The sequence below is a fragment of the Melopsittacus undulatus genome, chromosome 2, assembly GCF_012275295.1.
Source record: "Melopsittacus undulatus isolate bMelUnd1 chromosome 2, bMelUnd1.mat.Z, whole genome shotgun sequence".
NCBI lineage: Eukaryota > Metazoa > Chordata > Aves > Psittaciformes > Psittaculidae > Melopsittacus > Melopsittacus undulatus.
Genome location: NC_047528.1, coordinates 84,898,267 through 84,922,437, shown reverse-complemented (window position 1 = coordinate 84,922,437; position 24,171 = coordinate 84,898,267). Strand labels below are relative to the sequence as shown.

The following is a 24,171-nucleotide window of genomic DNA, read 5'->3' as shown; positions in this document are numbered from 1 at the left end:
CTCAACCAAAATAAGAGTACTACTGGAAAAGTGACTATTTATAATGGAAGTTAAGTCTGGGAGGAGGAAGAGGGAAATCTTTCCTCCATTAAGAAAACCCTCTTCCCTCTGAAAAGCTCTCTTCCCTTTTCCCATTTCAAACATATATGGAGTGTTCTTGCCTGGAGAATCATTTTTTGTATGTGTGGTTGTCTGTGCAGCCATCATTATGTATCAAAAAGACTTGGGGAGAGAAGTGCCTTTGGAATTCAGTGGAGGTCATGCATATGACTCCATCAGTCTACCTTTAAAAATGCCAAGCAAAACACTTTCCATGCCCACAAAGCTTTCTATGATTAAAAAAACAATTTCCATCAATTCCCTTGAAAAATGTGAGTGTTTTTATGAACTGTTTTCTACTGATTGATGTGTAAACCTCAGGGAAATAGTGCCACTGTGCTCTTCATGGCTGTTCTAGGGGATATTACAACAAATAGTCTTTCTTGTGATTAACTTACTCCTGGGTCTGAAAAAACGTCACAACAGAATTCATAAAGAATTGTGCACATATAACACAGGCAGAGAATGCATCTTTCTCTGGTGTTGAATTTATATAAGCTTAGTGACTACAGCATAAGTGAATTTTAGTGGCTGTAAAATTAGATTCAAATCATCCTACAAGAGTAGGACATGTAAAGTATTTCTATGAAAATCCAGTCTGTCAGTCTCATAACAAAATTTTTTATAGTATTTTCTTTTGGGATTTTGTATAAAGCTCTGTCAGACAGATGTAAATAATTGTCTGGTGTGCTGATGGCTGCTACTAATGACACCTTTGATAGCAACTTTAGCTGTAAATGTGCCTAAGTCTTGCAAGGCTTGGTTTTGCAGTAAAAATATAAAATGAAAGTGGTTTTCTCAGTGCTGTTCAAAATAGATGTCATTAAAGTAAACTCTCCAGAGAAATCTGAAGGCTCAGTTAAATTACCTTTTGGGTATTAGGTTGTACAAGCTATTTGTAATTTTAAAAAGTATTATAGAATAAGTACGTAATCAAGAAATATGAAATCCCTTGTTCTTCAATGCATTTCTATCTCAGTCCTCTCTCGGTTCTCTATGTAACCATTTTATATTTTTACAATGTCAACGAAAGAATGAAATGAAGGTTGAGTATTTGTGAGATTTCCTGGAAATAAATTCCATGCAACTCAATAACCTGATTGCTGAAGGTCATATAACCTCATCAAGTTTGCATTCTTTAACCACAAGTATATCTGTATATTCCATAATCTTCCTAATTTTATCTGTCCTTCCAATTTCAGTCTCTTTTGTTTCCACATTATCTGCCACATAGGTTTTGTCAGGTAGACTGGCTGGTTTATGACTCTGGGTTATGTAGCACTCTTCATTATGAAGAAATGCAGGTTGCAGGTAACAGGTAGGAATTATTTGGGGGGATATATTCAGTACAATGCAAAGATGTTTTATTTCAGTGTAGTGGCATTGAAAGAATGAAATTCCTAATAGCTCAGGAGCTTGCAAGGTATGCATTGAAAGAAGGATGAGGGAAAGTAATGGGAGTTTCACTTGAAACATATATCATTCTTGACAGCACTGAAAGTATCTGAGTGTAGGATCGTTCAGTGACTCTTACAGACCCTGTTGTGGTCTAGTGCGGAGGAACATTTACGTTTTAATAAGCAGAGTCTGTCTATATTTTTAAACAGACTTGAGCAACAGTTTTCAAATGGAAATGTTGAACATATTACTAACTTTGTATGCAAAGAGACAGTGGTTATATTTAATTAAGTTCTGTACATCTGTTCACTACTATAGTGTGAAGTATCAGTTGCCATTAAGTTGTGCTTACTTGGTTATTCAACTCTGGGGAAAAAAAATTGCTATAATTTTTTAGTAATCCCTTTTCCATTCCTTTTCATATTAAATAGCCAAATTACAGTCTGCAGAATGAGTTTTCAAACCTCTGACTGATAAATAATTTTAAAATCACATTTCATAAAACTGCTCCATTTATACTTTCTGGCTGTGTATATATAATGACCCGAAGTATAAGACAATGGAGAATACCACAATTTAAAAATTAAATAATTGGAGATGGATTAATTTGAGAAAATTTTCTGCAGGGTCAAATTTCAAAATTTAATACTAATTTACATTTGGTTTCATTGTGTTATTCTACTATTCTTATTTTCTGAGTGATAGTGCAAGGATGTAACAACCTTCATACAATTCCATCCTAAAAGGAGCTTAATTTTTTGGTATTGGATGGGTATAGAACACAAGATATCTTTTGTCCTGTGCCGTGGTTGTCATGAGAGTGTCTGTCCCCAGAACATAGCCAGTTAATTTACTCTGTATGCATCAATAACATATGAGTTCTTACCCTCTTCTAGTGTAGAACCATTGCTAAATGCTACAGTTTCACTATTTTTGTCTTGGCCTGCTCATATCTATTGGGATACCTCTGAGACAAGGTTTTTGTCTTTCAGGTTTGCTTTGATCATTCCTAAATTACAAACAGTTCAAGACTTATTTACCTAAATTTCAGTTAATCTATCTGTAATTGTTCATCACTCCCTCCTTGCAAATTATGAGGAATGCTAATGGACTGCCTCTCCCACTAATTGGTAGAAGTAATTCTATGTCTTGATTCTTTTTGGATAGCTTATAAATTTGAAGACTTTCATTGTTGTTGTTGATTTAAGAATCCCCATTTATGTCTTATACCTTACTTCAAAATTTATTTGCCTAACAATAATGACCCATGGAAGGTTTTGTTAGACACATTCAGGTACTTTTGGGAACATGGCTTTGCATTATAAGATTGTAGGATTCTAGAGACTAAAATTGTGTCCAATTCTCACATACAATCCTTATAAAAATACATTCTAATAAAAAATAGTTATCTTTAATATTTCAAAGGAAATTGACTTAAAGATTACTGTATATAAATTGATTCATTTCTTCAAGCTTTCTTCTATGCTTACAAAATCTTTGCAAGAAGTTATTCTTATAAATAGCTGAAATTTCTGGACTTTTTCCTGTGTGTACTTTTACATTCTCAGTCTTTTTCACTTTCTGAGTGTATTAGTATAAATGTAATATATATTGTTAAGCAGATAAACATTAAACAACTTTATGCTATATTGGAACATCAAATGTCTTTGAACACTTCCTCATTGAATAGGATTCTTGGTATGAATTCTGATATTGATATAAATTGACTTGTGTGCATGTGCATTTGTGGGCATGCATGTTTAGTATCCATTTGCATTTGAGGTTGATCATTTAATTAGTCTCAGTAACACAGCTGATTAAATGACATGGCCAATACAACAAAGTGAAGATCAGTATAAGTAATACATAAAAAGTAACTAGCGAGTGCTGTTTGTTACAACCATAGACCCTATCAAGATGTTGGAGGTAATATTTTGTATTATCTCCTATACTATATGTAGGTGATAACATTATTGTGACCAGAGTTTTGACACTGAAGCTCCTAAGGTGTGAATAACTTAAATAGTAAAGACAAATAGGGTTGCTTCTAAAGATAAATAAATAGGAGCGATTCATTAATGGGTACATCTTGAGTATCCCTGTAAGTCAGAATAGTGAGCAGCATGGAGAATACTATCGAGTTTCATGACTGCACTAGGAAAGGTGATAGCAGACTGAGGCAGCAGAAGTTATGTGTAATTTTTAACATGGATTTATAATGGCCAGAGAAATAATGAAATTACTATTTCTTTGACACGCTTTATAACCCTACTCTAATATTCACAATCTTCCTGTTTCAAAAAAGCAATGGGATTTCTGATACCCAGAAGTTCTTACCGTGATCCTAAGCCTATTTCTTTTTTCACTCCAGAAACTGGGACTTTAGTCTGTCCATTAGTTTTTATTTACTCTGGAGTCTAGCAGCAGAACAAAATAGAGTGATAAAATGAAACTTGCTCATCTTCAGTGTGTAACAGCCCTTCCTTTCCTCTTTGCTGTTAATAAAGATTTTTTTTTCCCAATTAATTTTTTTTCCTTCAGCAAGTCTTTCCAGCATTCTCTTATAGGCCTGTTCATCTTGTTGTTGTTCTTTGTTTTTTGGGGTAGGTTTTTGGTTTGTTTGTTTGTTTTTTGTTTTGGTTTTGTGTGTATTTTTTTTCTTTGACAATTAATCTATTTTCTTATTATTTTCAGTTGTCAGATTTCTAATATTTTTCTTGAAATGCAGGTTTATTTGGGAAGAGGAAGATTGTTGTCTTACAGGTTTTTATTCCTTTACTTGGCATAGGAGTTCCAGGTTGTACTAGCACTTGAACAAATTTTTATATTAACACAAATACCCAAGACAGGACAAGCATTATAGGCAATGATTTGGTATAATTGAAGACAAGATAATCTTAGAATTTTATTTTTGTTTCCTACAGAAAATACAAACAGAACTTATTTACTAAAAATATAAAGATAACTTTTGGGAGGACAAAAATGGTCCATGCACGTAATGCTTTTACTATTGTAAAAGAGATGGAAAATAGATTAATAGATGAGCTAAAAAAAAAAAAAAACAGTAGAAAGCTTTTCTGGCTTGACTTGTGATTTCACTTCAGAATTTCCTTGAACAACACAGATTCAATTTTGTTATTTAAGGTAATAAGAAATTCCCACATGCTACAGTATTACATGATATCCTGAAAAGATTTTTTAAAAAGGACTGCAGGCCTCAGTGGAAAATCATCACCTATCACCAGATGTCCTCTGCAGAAACTGCAGTGTCAGTTTAAAATGCTGACACTCAGCAGCTGTTTGCTTCATGTAGTGGCAGAAGTAACAGAAGAGATGGTGTGAGCAGAACCGTTCATGCAGTCTGCCTGTTGGCTTTCTGCATGATCAGTGACCAATCATTAGCTTTGGTTGATACTGCCTCAAAATTTAATGTCTCTTACATGAGCAGCTGGTCATAGAGTCTGTTTGTGGCAAACTTATACAGGTGATGAAGAAACAAGATTCAATTAAAAAATATTCTCGGCCTGTATTCCTACAAGCAGCTTTACAGTTTACAAAATCTAAAATTCAACATATGAAAATTGTATCGGTCTTTTCATTGTTCATATAGTTACTATGTATGCCATTGCATACATGTCATTTAAAAAATATATGAAAAAGCATGGTTTATTATAATTTGAGGTATAGCAATTGATGTTAAAATGACACTTAAGATTTTGCTTTGCTCTGCTTAGGTAGATCATTACCATTTATCCTCTTTGTTACACTTCTAAAGAAAACATATGTAAAATACTGAGAGCCTGTCTGTGCAAATCTAGGCATATGTAAGTAGTTCCATGGTCTACGTAAGATACTTTTACTCACATGGAGTAAGGACTTAAAAATCTGTGCTTGATATGATCTATATATTTCAGCACTACTCTTACACTATGTATTCTTTTCATGTGCATAAAGGTTACAACTTTGCAATAGCATACTTCATATTCTACTTTTCAAAACAAGTAGAATGGATATTGCATCTATAATGTTCTTGCAAATGTAACTTGCTTTTGATGATTTTTCTTCTTTATGGATTTTCTTCTCCAGGTATTTTCAGATCTTTCAATAGTGAGTGGTGCATCGGTTATTACGGTACAACCGGGTGACAAAGTTGCTTATATTTTGAATGTGTCTCCGTGGAAACGAGGAGTCTTTCAAGGTACAATATAGAACCCAAATATATAAAATATCCTTGTAAATTAGCAGATTAAGCCTGTTTAAATTTAATGATTACATTTCTGTTCAATATGACCTTTCTTCTAGAATAAGGCTATAATTACTGGTAAAACCAGATTTTAATGCAGCTCATATTTTTATTTGTAAAGGTCTATTACTGCTAAATATGTGGTCCTTCAAAAATGCTGGCATATGTGCAAATTTATGAATTAAATTAGCTCCATTAAATTTGATTTAATAATGATTTTGAATTAACACCAAGTTCTTGGCTTTGAATTTAATTTTCCAAACCCTGTTGAATAGCTGTAGTTACCTTAATGCTTCTAGAATCAAAGGTTTAAAGGCAGAATTTGATTCTTCCCCTTGACTAAAGTTCAACCTGTTAGCCACAAGGCAAGCTTGGCCTAGTACAATAAGAAAACTTCAATGCCTTCTCCCTAGATTTGTATCCTTGAGAAAAAAAAAAATCACTTTCTATGAATAAGAGTCAGCTTTCAAGGAAACTTGTGACAATCAAGAATCTTCACCCAGAAATACTGAAGATGTACTATAATTTAACTTACACCTCTCTTTTTTCAGGCTTTAAAGGTTTAGGAATATTCTCTTCTTCTGTTTTGGAAAATCCACAGTTCTTTTATACATGCTAAAAGTTTCAGTAGAAGAGGTTCCAAGGGATCTATCATACAGCAAATTAATACCAGGTGGTAATAGCCATGCCTTCAAATGGATGGAGATGGCATGTTCAGATTGACATCTGTCTCCTATCTTCTGTCATTGCCCTAACTTTTATTATAATGATTTCCATTATGTTTAGAATTATTACATTTTCACTGAGTGAGAAAAAGAGAGAACAATCAATCTCTCTAATATGACAGAAAAGTTATTGGTTCAAAAGCTGGGAAACGATGTAGGCTCCTTTTCCTTTCCCAGAAAAAAGTTCATTTATATTGTGCTTTAAAATGACTTCATAGAAGTCTGAAGTTCCTTTGAAAAGAGACAGGGCCCAGTTATCTACCATCCACTTCCTGGCCCAGTGCTTGCTGTAATCACTACCTTAGGAAATCATATTCCTTCTTCCTCTGCAGTGGGGACAGTTTTAGTTGTATCACAGAGATCTGTGCATGTTCTCTAATCATTCAGATGCTGTACTAGAAAGAGGGGTGGAGGAAAGAGAAGGCCCTGTCACAGTCTGAAGGATAGCTGATTTTGCTGTCTGATGTCAGCTGATACAAACCTAGCTATAAGGTATCCTAGCTAAGGAACTGCTTACTTCGTGGATTCAAGTCTGCTTCATACTGTGCAAGGCTGGGAAGTAATATGTGTACCCCAAAGAAGAATTTTCAGCTTCTGGGAAACTTTAATGTCAAAGCTGAGATACATATACATTTTTGGCACTTTCAGGATTGCTCAGCAGCCAGCCTGAAGCTTGAGGATCATGGATTAGATGTAGGTGATTCAAGTGGGAATTAATTAGAACTCAGGACTCGTAGTCTTTCTAGGTCAAGATACTAGAGATAAGGTATAATTTAAACCCCTGAAAAGAAAGGCACTCTTTATTCAGTTTGGTGAATTTGTTCAAAGGGAAGTAAATAACCCATGGGGACACAATGTTGACTAATTGAAAACAGAAAGCAGTGTTCAAATCTATCCACTGAGTGAATAAATCTTATCTTGTGGGGAAAAAAGAACAACTATTTGGATACCTACTGGATGTCTCTGTCATAGTGTTACTGAATGATTTCAAATTTAAAACTCCTTAACTTGTAAGTACAAAACTTTGTAGCCTTGGTGCTTTAGTACTATTTTTGTCATATTAAAATAAACTCATAAAAGTATTTTCACCATGTAAATTGCTGTACTGAGCAAATGGTCTGCATTTTTTCTTTACATTCAAAGTTCTATTTGTTGCAAAATTATATGGCTGCAAATTTTTTTTTTTTGGCTTTCCTTCTTGCTGTTTTATGATTGCTAAGCTGAAAATGAGTCCAGTTCTTTTCAAAAGTCTATTTGGAAGCATTCCAATAGAGGGCTAATATTATATGCTTCTGCTGGTTTGTAGCTTATGACAGCTTTAATACAGAAATAATAGTTAATAAACATTGCACACAAGATTCTGGCACTAGATAAAATTCCTTACCAACCTATTTTCTAAATAATAGAGCAATTTCCCTTAGGTTTGATAAAGCATCTTCTACTTATTACTTTATCTTTTATCAAACTCACATCTGCTCTCCACAGAATAGACCAGAATTTTTCCAGAGTAGAAAAAAGCTCTTAATGCTTGAACATTTCTTGTGCAAAAACTACATAACTGTTACAGTCAGTGTTCTTTTATCCACAAAAAAAAATCTAAATTTTGGAAATAAGCTTTTTGATTTTATATATTATCTTTTGCTTACATTTTAACTGTTTCTGTAATAAGTAAGCAGGAGGTTTTTGTGCTACTTGGAACTTTTCCTTACATTGAGGAAAAAAGGCAGTATATTACATGCTATGGCCTGTCAGACTGTAGCTGTTAGGCCAGTTTTATTGAGATGGTGAAGATTATGTCAATACATTTTGACCTGCAGATGAGTTGATTAAAATTCTTTAATAGTTTTTTCTGTTCAATAGTTGTGTGAAATCTGATTTTAAAAAAGCAAAACAAAAAAAAAACAACAAAAAGTTCCATTTCTTTCTTTGACGGAATTCTGCAAATTCTGCTGATTACTATAATTTCAATGGAATCATAAAATCATATGTGGGAGGAATAACTAGCTTCTTGTAGCCATTGCTTTCCAGGCCCTGTCCGTACCTTTGCTGTAAACACTTTTCAACTGCAACACCATAACAAATTGAATATAATTAATTTATAATAATGACAAAGCTAGAAGGATCTTCTGGTTGCTTGATTTTCATGAATGGCTCTGGCATACCCCCACTTCTGGGTCACTGAGTTCACTGAAGGGGGGCTTCTCTATTCACATATTCACAGCACTGCCTGGCAAGATGGACCACAGCATACTTAGGTTCTGAATGACTTCTTTGCCCCAGTCTTCAATGGAAAAAGCTCTGACTGTACCGCCCGTCTTGGAAGGCAGACACAGGGACTGTGAGAATTAATACCTTGGGCCCACTGTAGGACAGGATCTGGTTCAAGACCATCTTAAAAATGTGAATGTACACAAGTCCATGGGACCTGATGAAATCCATCCACGGGTGCTGAAGGAGCTGGCAAATGAAGTTGCTAAACCACTGTCCATTATATTTGAAAAATCATGGCAGTCAGGTGAAGTGCCCGATGACTGGAAAAAGGGAAATATAACCTCAATTTTCAGGAAGGGGAAAATGGATGACTCAGGGAACTACAGACCAGTCAATTTTACGTCTGTGCTGGGCAAAATCTTGCAGCAGATTCTCCTGGAAGGCATGCTAGGGCACATGAAAAACAACAAGGTGCTTGGTGACAGCCAGCATGGCTTCACTAAGGGGAAATCCTCCCAGACCGATCTGGTGGCACCTCCCGTATGAAGACAGGCTGAGAAAGCTGGGGCTCCTCAGCCTGGAGAAGAGAAGGCTGCATGCAGATCTCATAGCAGCCTTCCAGTATCTGAAGGGGGCCTACAAGGATGCTGGAGAGAGACTCTTCACTAGGGACTGTAGTGAAAGGACAAGGGGTAACGAGTTAAAACTTAAACAGGGAAAGCTTAGATTAGATAGAAGGAGAAAGTTCTTTACTATGAGAGTGGTGAGGCACTGGAATGAGTTGCCCAGGGAAGTTGCGAATGCTCCATCCCAGGTGGTGATCAAGGCCAAGTTGGACGGAGCCTTAGGTGACATGGTTCAGTGTGAGGTGTCCCTGCCCATGTTAGTGGGGTTGGAACTGGATGATCTTTAGGTCCTTTCCAACCCTAACTATTCTATGATTCTATATACATAATATAGCAGAGCTTTCTGTTTTATTCTGTTCAGTTCCATTCCATACTCTTCCGTATTATTTTATTCCATTTTATTCCCTTTCATTCCCTGCACTCACAAGGGGTTGTACAAGGAGGAGATCCTTATTTACCTGAAATGCCAGGGGAATTACAGCACCAAAAACGCTTTCAAAGACACACATCAGAACAGTTACAGGTGGAAAGAGTATTTTATTTCTTTCTAACTAAAGTTATTTGTTTTAGTTCAGCTTAGTTAATTTGAGCCTGGTTTAGTTGAGACCCTTCCGTTTAGCTGGGCAGAACCCTCCCTTGCAGCCTGAGAAAGGAAAGGCAGGGCAGGAGCGGTGCCGCGGTGGTGCGAGAGCAGTGCAAGAAGAAGGCAGGCAGAAAGGGCCAGGGAAGAGCTGAGGAGGGCGGTGCTCAGTACTCCAGAGGACAGCAGCAAGTCCCGGGGCCAGGCTGGGGCCAGCCTGGGAGTCCAGAAGGCTGCCTCCCCCCGGATGCGGGGCACGAGGGCCACCTGCGTGGAGCACGAGCAGCTGCCTTTGGGACACAGTGACCCAAAGGAGCCCCATGAAGGGGCTGTGCTCGGCTGCAGAGGAAGGCAAAAACCCCCAGGGACGCTTGCTAGTCCAGCCTGGGGGAAAAAAGCCCTTCCCCCCCCAGCTGCAGGACACGAGGGGCCACCTTCGTGGAGCATGAGCACCGGGCGATAAGGCAGCCAGAATGGACCCAGGAGCCCTGACAAGTGGTCACGCTCAGTGCTCAGAGGAAGGCAAAAAACCCCCGGGGACCGGTGCCAATCTGCCCCGGGGGAAAATTCCTTCCTGACCCCAGTGCTGGCGATCGGCTGCTCCCTGAGCAGCTGAGCAAGACCTGCTCCCGGTCCACACGCTGCTTACGCCTGCAAGGGGACAAAGGGACACTGGCACTGCTTTTTCTGCTTCCACCAGGAGACATCTCAGGGACTTCCACCAACAGCAAAATGCCATTGGCCTGATGAATCCTCGGAGCACGAATCCTTGCTGTGCTTGGCAGTGGGAGCTCCAGAGCACTGGGGGAGGGCACTGAGCCACCTCTGCATCCTTTATCTTCTGGCTACTTCCACTCTCTCCCCAGAAGGTAAGGACAATGAGCTCCCCGATAACTGAAGCAGGATCCCTCGATGATGCTTTGAGCGTGGCCCCTCCAGGAGCTGCAACTGCAGCACAGAACCTCCCGCATCTTCGTGCAGCTCCAAGCGCTCCCTCCCTCAGCCCACCCCACAAGCAATTCCCCGGTGCCCAGCAGATGATGACAGCGAGCTCCCCATGACTGAAGCAGGATTTCCATCCATCAGATGAGCTTTGAGCGTGGCCCCTCCAGGAGCTGCAACTGCAGCACAGAACCTCCCACATCTTCGTGCAGCTTCAAGTGTTCCCCTCATCAACCCCCTCCCTCCTCCCAGGAATTCCCCCGCTGCCCCAAGCACTTCCTCTCGGATGCCCTCAGGCTGCCAGTTCTGTCCTGCTGGCAGCGCCAGGCACTCTGGCAGTGGAACAGGGGAGGGCGCTGGACTCATCCTGCCCCAGAGCATTGTGATGCTGTGTTGCTGGGTGCTGGCACTATGACACGGGGGGGGGACGGGGCCCCCGCAGCCCTGCCCACTGCAGCCCTGCTGCTGCCGCTGCCCCTTTGCCCAGCATCCCTTGGAGAATGGCCTTTGGGCTGCTGGCCCTGAGGCAGTGCCTGTGCCCAGGAGGCGCAGGGGGATGTCCCTGCCCATGGTGGCCACACACTGGGCATCACTGCGGTGTGTCCCTGTAAATAAATCTGTATCTTCAGACCGTATCCATAAAGGCTTTGATACCACGTACAGTCATGTGACTGTGGCGATCCCAAAGGTGAAAGGAATGGGGTTTGGGCTCCATCTGCATGAACTCTGCAGGAACGTAGATAGCATACAGCATTTCCTCACCACTCCTTACCAATACACCATGTGGCATTTGCTACTCCACTGCTTATGATGAGGTCTTCTTGGAAAGGAGAATTCAAGAAAACTCCTCTGTGTTTCTTACACAGGGTAATGTTTGTAGCATAGGGTGTTTAGATATTTGCTTGTGTTTGTAAATGTTCATGTGTCTAGTCTGGGGTCTACCTCTTGTGTTACTGCTTGAATGCAACACTTCACTGAGTGGTGCCTAATTCCACGTTCTGGAAAGCTCAGCAAAGTGTTTTGCTCCCAATTTGTTTAAGCTGTCTGGCCCGATCAGGTTTTCCCTGCAACACTCATGAAACACATGGAAGTGACTCAGCTCTGTAGAATAGTTTTAAAACCCTCAGTGAAGTATCATAACGCAAGAAGAACATGGAACTAGGAGAGGATCTGGTTTGAGGCCATCTTAAGAACCTGAACGTGCACAAGTCCGTGGGACCTGATGAAATCCATATGTGGGTGCTGAAGGAGCTGGCGAATGAAGTTGCTAAGCCACTGTCCATCATATTTGAAAAATCATGGCAGTCAGGTGAAGTTCCCCAGGACTGGAAAAAGGGAAATATAACCCCCATTTTCAGGAAGGGGAAAATGGATGAGCCAGGGAATTACAGACCAGTCAGTCTCACCTCTGTGCCAGGCAAATTCTGGGAGCAGATTCTCCTGGAAGGCATGCTAGGGCACATGAAAAACAACAAGATGCTTGGTGACAGCCAGCATGGCTTCACTAAGGGTAAATCCTGCCTGACCAATCTGGTGGCCTTCTATGATGGGGCTATGTAACTGATGGACACGGGTAGAGCAGCTGACATCACCTACGTGGACTTGTGCAAAGCGTTTGACACTGTCCCACATGACATCCTTGTCTCTAAATTGGAGTGTCATCAATTTGATAAGTGGACCACTCAGTGGATAAAGAACTGGCTGAATGGCTGCACACAAAAAGTTGTGGTCAATGGCTCAATGTCCATCTGGAGACCAGTAAGGAGTGGTGTCCCTCAGGGATCTGTGCTGGGAGCGGGCTTTTTCAACATCTTTGTTGGTGACAGGGACAGTGGGATTGAGTGCGACCTGAGCAAGTTTGCCAAGCTTCTGGTTCGGTTGATATGCTGGAGGGAAGGAATGCCATCCAGAGGGACCTTGACACGCTTGTGAGGTGGGCTGATGCCAACCTTATTAAGTTTAACCATGACAAGAGCAAGGTCCTGCACCTGGGTCAGAGCAATCCCAGGCACAGCTAGAGGTTGGGCAGAGAAGAGATTCAGAGCAGCCCTGAGGAGAAGGACTTGGGGGTGCTGGTTAATGAGAAACTTAACATAAGCTGGCTTCAGTGTGTGCTCACAGCCCAGAATGGCAGCCGTATCCTGGGCTGCATCAAAACGAGCGTGACCAGTAGGTGCAAGGGGGTGATCCTGCCCCTCTACTCTGCTCTTGTGAGACCTCACTTAGAGCATTGTGTGCAGTTCTGGTGTCCTCAACATAAAAAGGACATGGAACTGTTGGAACAAGTCCAGAGGAGAGCCACGAGGATGATCAGGGGACTGGAGCACCTCCCATATGAAGACAGGCTGAGAAAGTTGGGGCTGTTCAGCCTAGAGAAGAGAAGGCTGCGTGGAGATCTCATAGCAGCCTTCCAGTGTCTGAAGGGGGCCTATAGGGATGCTGAGGAGGGACTCTTCATTAGGGACTGTAGCGATCGGACATGGGGTAACAGGGTAAAACTTCCACAGGGGAAGTTTAGTTTGGATATAAGGAAGTCGTTCTTTACTATGAGAGTGGTGAGGCACTGGAATGCGTTGCCCAGGAACCTGCAAATGCTCCATCCCAGGTGGTGATCAAGGCCAAGTTGGATGGAGCCTTAGGTGACATGGTTCAGTGTGAGGTGTCCCTGCCCATGTTAGTGGTGTTGGAACTTGATGATCTTAAGGTCCTTTCCAACCCTAACTATTCTATGATTCTAGGACCTGTGGATGGATTTCATCAGGTCCCACGGGCTTGTGCACGTTCAGGTTCTTAAGATGGTCTCAAACCAGGTCCTCTTCTACAGTGGATTTATGGTCTTCATTCTCACAGTCCCTGTGTCTGCCTTCCAAGCCTTGGGTGGTTTGATCAGAGCCTTTGCCAGTAAAGACCGAGGCAAAGAAATCATTCAGAACCTCAGCCTTCTCCAAATCCTGTGTAGCCAGTTATCCTGATGGCTTCTGGAGGGGGCCTGTGTTGTCCCTAGTCTGTTTTTTATTCGCTACATATCTGTAGAATCCTTTCCTGTTATCCTTAACATCCCTAGCCATGTTTAGCTCTAACTGCTCCTTAGCTTTTCTAACTGGTCCCTAGCTTCCCAGATGACATTGCTATATTAATCCCAGGCTGCCTGTCCTTGCTTCCACCTTTAATAAGCCTCTTTTTTCCTGTGAATTTTTCTCAGCAGCTCCTTATCCACCCAAGGAGGTCTCCTGGCCCTCCTGCTGCACTTCCTTCTAGCTGGGATGCAACACTCCTGAGCTTGTAGCAGGTGATCCTTGAATATCAACCAAGAGTCTTGGGCCCCCCTGCTCTCTAGGGCTATATCCCATGGAACCTTACTAAGGAGGTTCCTGAAGAACCTGATCTCTTTGGTAGAGCTTTTCTTAGGCAGCAACAATACATCTATTTCATTGGTCAGAAAAAAAGAGATAAGCATAGAAACCCTCTTCCTGCTCCCACGACCTATACTTATTCGTGTCATATTGGTATATTTAAACCACAAGCTCAACATTTCTATATCTTCATATTGTGAATTCCATGGCTACATAGCTTTCTGTTCTTCTTTTCAGTTAATATATTGGGATATTTTGGGCTTTTATTATCTCTCTGCACCAGAAAATAATCATGTACAAAACGAATCTTTCAAACAGTCCATTAAAACTATACAGAAAAAGAAAAAGTTGAGTATTTCTTACTTTTTGAAGTGAATTTGGGGTTGAGGTATTGTACTTTATAGCCTATATGAGTCAGTCTAACATGTGGTGTTTCGTTTAAAATTTTATTGGGAAATAGAAGAGCTTGCCTTCTTTTAAAGGGTTGCATCTTCTCTGAAACAATATAAAACAAGGGTTCAGTATTAATATGTGGACTGAAGTTGTATAAAATGTTTAAAGAGTGGGCAGTAAAGCTTCAGAATTTGGTTTTGAACAAGAAGCATTTAAAGCAATGTTGTATCAGCAAAAAGAAAACCTGCACAGTTATGTAATTTTTAATTATTAATTTTCAGAGTCATTCTAGGAATACTTGCATTGTTGATTTGACAAGTTTAATCTTTTATATATTTTATATATATGCCAAAGGACAGCTGAGGAGTGGTGTTTTCTGATGTACTTAATGGTGGCATAGTAGTGTGGCCAATTGAATCAGTGGGAATTATATCTTTGTGATGTTGTCAGGCACGATATTTTGACAAGTTACGTTATATAACATGGCACACAAGAGCAACTAGATGTAAGAATTAGATCCTCAAACATTGGGAACTGTTGTGCATGAACAAATGATCATTTATCAGTTGCTTTTCAGTATCAATAAGGTAACATAAGATGCTGCTGGCATTACTGACAACAGTGTAAGCTACAGTGGATTCTACAGGATGGCACTGTGTATACAGCAGAAAACCTAAAACTTCCTGTGTCAAAGCCTTTTCATAACATAGAAACCAGTTCAGCAGAATCTTATGAAAAATGTAAACATGCTTTTTTGTTATTTTAAATCTGTCATTTTTGATGCAATGGTTTTGCACCTGTCCCATATATATTTTAATTGCCTCATAGGGTGCTAGGGACTCTTTGTTACACTTCATTGTATAAAACGCTTTTCCCGTTCTGCTAAGCACCTTTTTATTGGAATTTTTTGTAGTCCATAATTTGAATAAATATATTTATGTGTCATCAGCTATCTTAATCTCCAGTAGTGGTCATTGGATTTCACCATTCACTCCTGAACCATGAGAGCAGTCTACTTAGGAATACTTCCTATATTAATAATATTAAGACACTTTTTTTTTGTTTTGTTATTTATGAAAGGCAAGTTATGAATATTTTAAGATTGAGGAGATACACTGAGTTTAAAAACGTATGCCATCTGTAGTAATCTCATTATTTTTTATTGAAGTATCACAGATTTAATTGAGTGCCTTGTGGAGATCTGAATACATTATATCAATCCAGTTACCTTTATCCATCAGGATTTTAGCCTCATTTTTATCAATTCTGTTTGTTTGAGATCTGTTTTCCACAAAGAAGGAAAATTGAGTGTCAGCAATTATAGGTCAATTCTTCACTGATTTCTTGATGGTGCTATTGTTGGATTATCGGCAAAGTGGTTCAGCAATTCAAGTAGTATCTTAGTTACCATATTTCTTCCACTAGCTCTTGAAATATTCTTGAGGATTAATAATTTACAGATCTGGAACTTTTCAAGTGTTCCAAGAGCTGCTGCACATAGAAATTAATTATTCAGCGTTCTTCGGCCAATTACGTTGATGCTTTTGAGAGCATGTTTTGTGCAGAGCCAAAAAAGTTATGTTTGTTTTACCATCCTCCTACTGACTGATGAAATAAAAATTTTAAAACTGTGAACACTCATGTCCTGTTCCTTTCTCTCACATGCATATATGCACAGCACAGAATTTTGAAATTGTCACTGGAAACAAGAGCTATAACGAAAAATTACTTAAATTTAAAAAGAAGCGTAGCAAAATTGTTCATATAATTGTTGACATCTTTCAAGTATATTGGTAGTTAGGATAGTATTTAAAATTAATGAAGTCTTTCTCTTGCACTTTGCTTCTCTCTAATATCATGCTGCAATAGAGCAAGATTATAGGATTATATATTGAGACATAAAATCAGATTAATTAGTAATTCTAAAATCCGCTAGCTATTAGTGCCATCAAACATGTCCTCTTGCATTAATATTTATATACCTTGAACATTTTCCTCAGACTTCATTCCCATGAGCTATAATACCATAATGGTTATATTTTTTTATTGTAGTTACACAACACTTTTAGGAGAATAAAATGGTTAATTTCCGTGTGCTCAAGATGTATTTTTTTTATTACCATAAATTATATTTGCATGGCTGACACCTGGAGTGGAAGTTTTATTTCATTTTTTATTAGTTTTGAAGTGAGGAAATACTCATACGTGTCTGGCAGTGTGTTTTATGAAGCTAATGCCCTGCCTAATATAACACCTGCTATCTATTCGTTTTAGGTGTAATTTCATTTGTTGCTGAAGTTGAAGACCAACAGCAGTCTGGACATAACAGCTCACCAGAGAAGACAGATGGTGAACAGGCCCTTCAGAAATTGTCAGCAGAGACACCACAAACTGTTGATGCAGCAAACATGGGTATGTTTATTACTGTGGTTAAGTAAATTCATTGTCAGTTTGTATAAACTTATAATTTCTTTTTAAACTTAATGTGTCTTTAGTATGCCAGGTCACATGCCTGCAAACAGTGTTAAGTCAAATGTTTCTTTCAGACACATGTGAAACTTCTCATTTTATGATTTCTGAAGAATTTTGAATTTTAATGAAATTTTAAACTCAGAATTTTTTTTTTTTACAGTCACATCACTGAATTTCACTTCTTGTTGGAGAGGGGCAGCATTTATGAAATGCTTTCTTTTAAACGTATCCAATAATATTAATAGTGCTGATGTCAAAGCAGGCTGTTTCTGACATTCATATTGCTTCATTTCATTACACTGTAGAAAAAAACTTACTTGTAACTGTCAGTCATAGACAGTCCTTTGGTCAATTACAGTTAAATCTAGGAAAAAATTCCAGAATACCCAGTTACATTCAGATTGTCACCTCCTACTTTCTGCATAATTTTTGAGATTTCAAGCATTCCTGTGGAATGCTTTTGTGATTACAAATGTGCACCCCAAAGGCAGGGATTTTGTTTGGGTTTTTGTTTTTTTTTAACATTAATTTATCCTTTTTTTTCTGTACATTTGTAAGTAAAGCTTTGACTATGGAATTAACTGTGCTTTTTATGCTTTTAATAACTAATTTGGAATATATTTAAATTATCCATCACTACTATGTTACATGGCTAAAGCCTGTTTCTTTCATGCAAAGCTATCAAGGAAAGTTCTTTTTAACCTGAAAAATAAGTTGTTTTAATCAATATTTGTTTTTTAGGAAATGGAGGAGAGATTGCAACTCGAGATCATTTTGTTTTCTTTATAACTGTATATTCACTTTAACAGAATTTATCTAGTTTTAAAATGAATTTTAAATTTTAACAAGGATTAAATTATGGTAACAGATGCAGGCAAAGAAGTAGATATAAGAATTAGCAGATTTCAAGATGTTAGGAGGAATTAATATTAAAAACATCTAGGGTGATGCCAAGTACTCAGGCATATCTCTACTGAATCTTCAATCTCTACTGAAAGCCTGAAAATGTTAATAAATTCATTTATGCTTCTATTGTCCAAACTAGACTCTTCTAATTATGAGATAGGCTTTGCAAAAAGTTAGGAATCATCAGTCTGAAACTGGTAGAGACTGTAATTGAAAGTAACTAAAAATAGAAGGTTAAGTAAGAAAATAGGAGTTTGAGTGGTTTTCTTAGTACTGTGCCTATCACTGATATGAATTAGAATCATGGAATAGTTAGGGTTGGAAAGGACCTTAAGATCATTTAGTTCCAACCCCCCTGCCATGGGCAGGGACACCTCACACTAAACCATGTCACCCAAGGCTTCATCCAACCTGCCCTTGAACATTACCAGGGATGGAGCATTCACAGCTTCCCTGGGCAACACATTCCAATGCCTCACCACCCGCACAGTAAAGAACTTCTTCCTTATATCCAATCTAAACTTCCCCTGTTTAAGTTTTAACCCATTACCCCTTGTCCTGTCACTACAGTCCCTAGTGAAGAGTCTCTCTCCAGCATCCTTGTAGGCCCCCTTCAGATACTGGAAGTCTGCTAGGATGTTTCCACGCAGCCTTCTCTTCTGCAAGCTAAACAGCCCCAACTTTGAATTGAGGGTATTGTTCTTAGAAAATCCAAGTTCGCTGTTTGCTATTATTATTGATAAGCCTTTAACTTAGTTTGATTCCCCATTAACAATGTGAGACTGACAGATCTACTTATGCATTTAGAATATGTTTTTCAAATGTGTTGGTGGGTGATTAGGAGCAGCAAGCTTCTACCTCACCTTTAAAACAACCAACGGTTTCTGGTCATTTCACAAAATACTGTTGTCTGTCACAGCTATTCATTTGTGCTAGACATCTGTAACTTTTACAGCTGGGGAAAGTATCTGCTGAAAATACCTAAATAGAAGTGAAATATAACAAGGTGTGATATAAGTTATATAATAGTACTAGTGTATTTTGAACTTACTTCAAATGGGAACTAACAGTCTTATCTTTATCCGACACAGTTTTCTTTTACATCTATATTGTTACTGTAGTTTTTAATAAAAGATAATTATTCTGTGGCTTTTCAGAGTAGAATGACTGATGGATATTTCTGTGTTTTTTCTTAATTGCAAGGTGCACTCCAATAGTAGGATGCAAACCACTTGCATTAGACCAAAGACATCACACACTGAAGATATCCCCAAGGATACCTGTTACCAACCTGGGCTAACAGAAAAAAGTAAATTTCTGATGTAGTGGAAATTAATATACAAACCTGATTTGGTAGCAGCCAAAACAAGTGTGAGGTTGTCCATAGGTGAATAAGGTTAGAAAAAGATTTCTAATGATAAACATATGTCCAGCAAACATTTTTGTCTTGCTGTCACTCAGTGGAAATTATTCCTTTTAAACATACTAGAAACAATTACCTTGATATACACACCTTAACATTCAATATCATCTTAAGATACCCATATTCAATATACATCTTAATTGTACATGTATTTAATCTTTTTTTCCCCCTCCAAATGACATTGTAGGTATTACTGTAAAAGACGATAATTTCTAGAATAGTTTTCATATATTATTTTCATAACTTCTACCAAAATAACTTATTATGCTCTTCCAAAATGCATAATTTGTTTTAGGATCTCTTTTTCCTTCATATGTAGTTAAGAAAAAACACTTTAATGCTTGCAGTGAAAACCACTGATACAGCAATCCTTATGACAAATCCTGTTTATGCTGCCTTATACCAGGGGAAGAAAAAGAAAACAAACCAAAACTAGTGACAGGGGCTTGCCCCTTTCTACACTGACGTGGGGTTTTAGCTCTTTCCAAAGCATGTTTCTGTCTTTTGAGAGAAGAGGTCCTAGGTTTTTTTTTCTTATGAGAGCCGAAAGTGAAACAAGACTAAGTGGTTGCTAAGACTGAAAGTAGGATGAAGCTGCTCTTCCATGTAAGATTTATTTTTAGATATTTCTATATCTGAAGTGCTAAAATCATAAATTGGTATTAGTCATTAATAGATATTTGCTTCAGAGTCTGCTGAATTGTCAAAATTCCCTTTCAAAGTAGAGGAAATTCTTCTACTCTACTATGGAGCCTGTGGTAACTTCTTAAACTGAACTGTCCTTGCACAATTACCCCTGTTTTGCACTCTTTGTTGTATAGCATGTGTGCAATAGGGAGGATGTTTGGCTCAGCTTCTGCTAGACCAGCTCAGCCCTCCTCAGGTATCTGTTCCAACAGCTCCCCTGTAAAGAGGAGTTAAGAGTGAGAAGTTGGGGCAGTTGCTGCAGTGGCTAAGATTTGCACTGCAACTGAAAATCCTCCTCTATTCTTCCAGAATCCCTTTCTCAACCAGCAAGGCTTAACACAGAGCTGGCATTTAAGCAAGAGCTTTTAATGTTCCTGCCAGTGGTGATGTCTCATAGAGCTGAGCACTACAGATACAGAATATTTGTAGAACACAGGGGAATTTTGCATGTGCTGTTGTCTTACTCTGGCTGCCCTGAGCACTGCCTTTATCAAAAGATTGTACTTCCCATTGTGTTTGTCTTATGGAATGCATTTACATTTTTATACCATTGCCAAGTTTTTTGGATTTCTTTGTACTTGAAAGGAGTAGCATCAAAAAGATACACTACTTGTGAATAAGCCATAATAAAAAAGCATAGTCCGAAGGGTTAGGCAAGACATTCATTTTGGCAAAGCCTGTTTTAATTATCTTTTTAAAGCTAATTTATGATTCAGACAGGCCTTCAATAACTGGTGACATTTTCTAGTCTACATTGTCACTGTAGTTCTCATAATGTTTCTGGCAGTTAAGTGTCTTTCTATTGGTCTTTAAAAAAACCTGTTTTCAAGTAGATTCATTGTGACACCTTTGAAAAGTAATGATTCTTGCATATGTGGTCCTTCCAGGCTTTCAGACCTGAAATCAATCACTGAGAGCTGAACATTTGTGGTAACACACCGGGGTATTCACTTATAGAAGATATTGAAATAATTTCTTTGTGCTAGCAACTGTTAAAGGTGATTAAGAGGAAAACAGTACTCAGGATGGCAACACTTTAAAATAAGACTTTGCATTTATTCATGATAATTTTTAAAAGATTGTAGGAACTGAGTATACAATGGTAAATATTAGGATTTAGTAAGTATTAATACAGTAACATGATTAATATACCTTTAACATATTAAAGGTATAATTGATATATCTCACATGCATATTTATTTCTGGAATTACTATCTAACACGAATATCCTTAAAAGTTATGTACCTCATAAATTTTGATTGTTTCTTTAAGCTACTTTTCAGTCTAATCTGCACACTGTATATCCAAGCATACTGCACTCCACCATCAGATTGGCTTGTTCTAATTGAGTCACTCTCTTCAGGAAAAAAAAGATATAGAAAAAATATTCAAAGAAAAATATCTCTGTGTAAACTGCATGCATATTTGAAAATGTAAAATACCAAAGAAGGCTTGCTTTTTTTTAGATACCATTTTAGCACTTGCAGCTATGCTTATGCTGGTGCATACGAGCTTTTGGGGATAGTTTAGCATATGCAGAACATTAGGGATTAGGCGGTTTTTATGTTTTTTCCTCTGTCAAAAAGAATGTTCAATTGTTAGCTTTCTCAGTAGGTGTCCTACTAGAGTCTGCTAAGTGTTAACACATTTTCCTGTGCTCTTTTGAGACTTGCAACAGCTTGATTCCCCTAATAAACTAACCTGTTGTTCTGAAACAGTGTAGCAGTGCTTCAAGGATAGATGGCCCACATGGAATTTTGTGGTGCATGGTATGTGTGCAGTAAAAATCTGTGCAAACAAAATGTGGTAGCCCATTTAAAATTAATAACAAAAGCAGTCTGTAATTGCTCACAGTGTAATGCTTCCGGTGAACTTTAGGTTACGTCATTCTCCATGCAGCAGGTGTTTTAAAATTGCTATGCTGAGAAGCCTAGTAATGGTGCCTCTGACCTACCCACAAATAGGTCACTCCATTTGTACACCTGTACATCTGTATGTTTTTGGTTATAGCATGTAGGATTGCATTAGCTTACAAATAGATTAAATTATCTTACCTAAGTAAAAATATCTGTGAAATTAATTTTACTTTTTCTGATAGTCTATATAAACTATAGCTATATTACTGAGAAACACATTAATTCTGTTATGTCTGGCAGATCTCAAATATTTGTGTATATATGGAATTTTGTCAATCAGTAGCCCATTTAACGAAATAATAGTCTGGGGAGAAAAAGTCTTGAGCAAAAATAATGGGTATATTTGTCATGGTTAAATGTCTTCATGCACTCTGGACTTCTGCTCATCCCTTTTAAGTTCATCTGTGAAATGACAGGTGTGCATTGAAACACAGCAGAATCTGTGCAACAGAATTGCACTTAAATTTTTTCACCATCTAATCCTCTCTTCAGGGATAGGGCTAACGTGACAGGTCCAAGTGTAAACCTTTATAAAAAATAAGGATTTTTGAAACAAAATAGTAAAAGAGCTAGGAACAGAGCAGTAGTTTCCTTTACCAGACACTGCCCTTGCTCTTTATCTAGGTCATCATTTTGCCTTTTCTACTTTGTCATGCTTGCAAACAATTCTTATTTTTCCCCTTAGCAAGTACTGAATTATAAATGCACAGGGAGCACATAATTGTCATGAAAAAGAACACTAACATTTATCAGTCCCTAACAGTCATATAAGCACGTCTAGGGTGGAAGATAATGGAGTGAAGAGAGGACAGAGGGGAAGATCCCTAGAGGAAAGTCTCTTCTATTCGTGCTGTTTCAGTTGCTATGACCTGTGAAAGTATGCACTGAACCAGAAAAAAAAGTCAAACTTTAATATTTAGGACACTTCATAAGTGGAATTTAATTAAATACATTGGGGCTTTTTAAATGCCTTCTACAGTGTGTTCTTTTTCTGTCTGAATAGTTACTTCAGTCTATTACATGAATATAATTATTATGATGACAGATTCAGATTACAGTAACATCAACTAGATTGTTTAAGAGCAATTACTTAGAATATCCTATTGCTTAGGGGTAAGAACAATTTCCTTCAGGGTGTATGTTCAGTCCTCAAGCAGAGAAAAGAATTGCATATACATTCTCAGAGCCTGGTAGGGCAATCCAACAGTTAAGATACAGTATAGATACACAAATCCAGAGCAAAGGGTTTATGTATTTATTTATTTGTTGCAAGTTTCTGAAAACTGAGCAGTGCAGAAATACCAATTTAAACATTAGGTTGAGTAAAAATTATGTTTTTAAGATGGCAGAAAGTGTGTTAATTAACAACAGTTGAAAATAAAATACATTTCTCCATCCAACCTAATTTAATTTTTCATTTTGCTATCAGGCTCCCCCTCCAGCATTATCATTCAATTACAAGTAGTGTTATAGTTTCATAACCAGACAATTTCACACCACTTACTACTGCTGTTGTCTGCCTTTGAAGCTATAACTAAGTTGTTCCTGAAGACTGTTTGTAATTAGGTAGTTCTAAAGTTCACCTCATTGTTTCTTCATGGATGAATTTCTCTTGTATCCTAGATTGTCTTGTCCACTCAGTAGTTTGCTGCTGGAACTTGCAAAGGACTTTTATTCTAACTTTAGTAGCTGCAAAATAAATAGCCCATATAGAATTCTGCCTTTTAATTTACTCCAGACACTTGGATATTCCTTCATTCTCATGCATTCAATTACAAGGTAGGTTTGCCTAACCAACCAGCAAAGGACCACTCTGACATTTTTACTGAGTAGGTAATAGGTGTTTCTTGTTCATGCAGGGATTTTTTTTTTATTTTTTTTTTTGTTATGGTGTCTACTGTCTTTCTCAAAAAATTTCCTTTGCTTTCTCTATGGGCACAGTAGAGCCCTAATTGTTCTTGACATATGTATGAAATTATAAATATTAGGGAACTACTGTTTCCCACTGTGGCAAAAGACAGATGGCATTTTATATATTGTCATCAGAGAATGTGTGTGTGCAAGAAGTGTAATTCAGAGATTTGGATGCACTTGCAAGGCATTATTAACTTCTGTTTATGGCATTTGGCACTGATTTTGTAGTAGAATTTTGTGAAAGGGATTTTTTTGACTAAGTAGAAAGAAGTTCACCAAGTAA

The 24,171-nt window shown here is 38.1% G+C and overlaps 1 protein-coding gene across 1 annotated transcript in view; it reads left to right on the top strand.

The window, feature by feature from the left end:
- Positions 1–24,171, top strand: part of CFAP47 (cilia and flagella associated protein 47) — a 285,559-nt gene that overhangs the window by 150,635 nt on the left and 110,753 nt on the right. The window contains exons 50-51 of the mRNA XM_034074649.1: positions 5,584–5,695; positions 16,845–16,982. Of these exons, the coding sequence (XP_033930540.1) occupies positions 5,584–5,695; positions 16,845–16,982 (250 nt within the window). The remainder of the gene's footprint in view (positions 1–5,583; positions 5,696–16,844; positions 16,983–24,171) is intronic.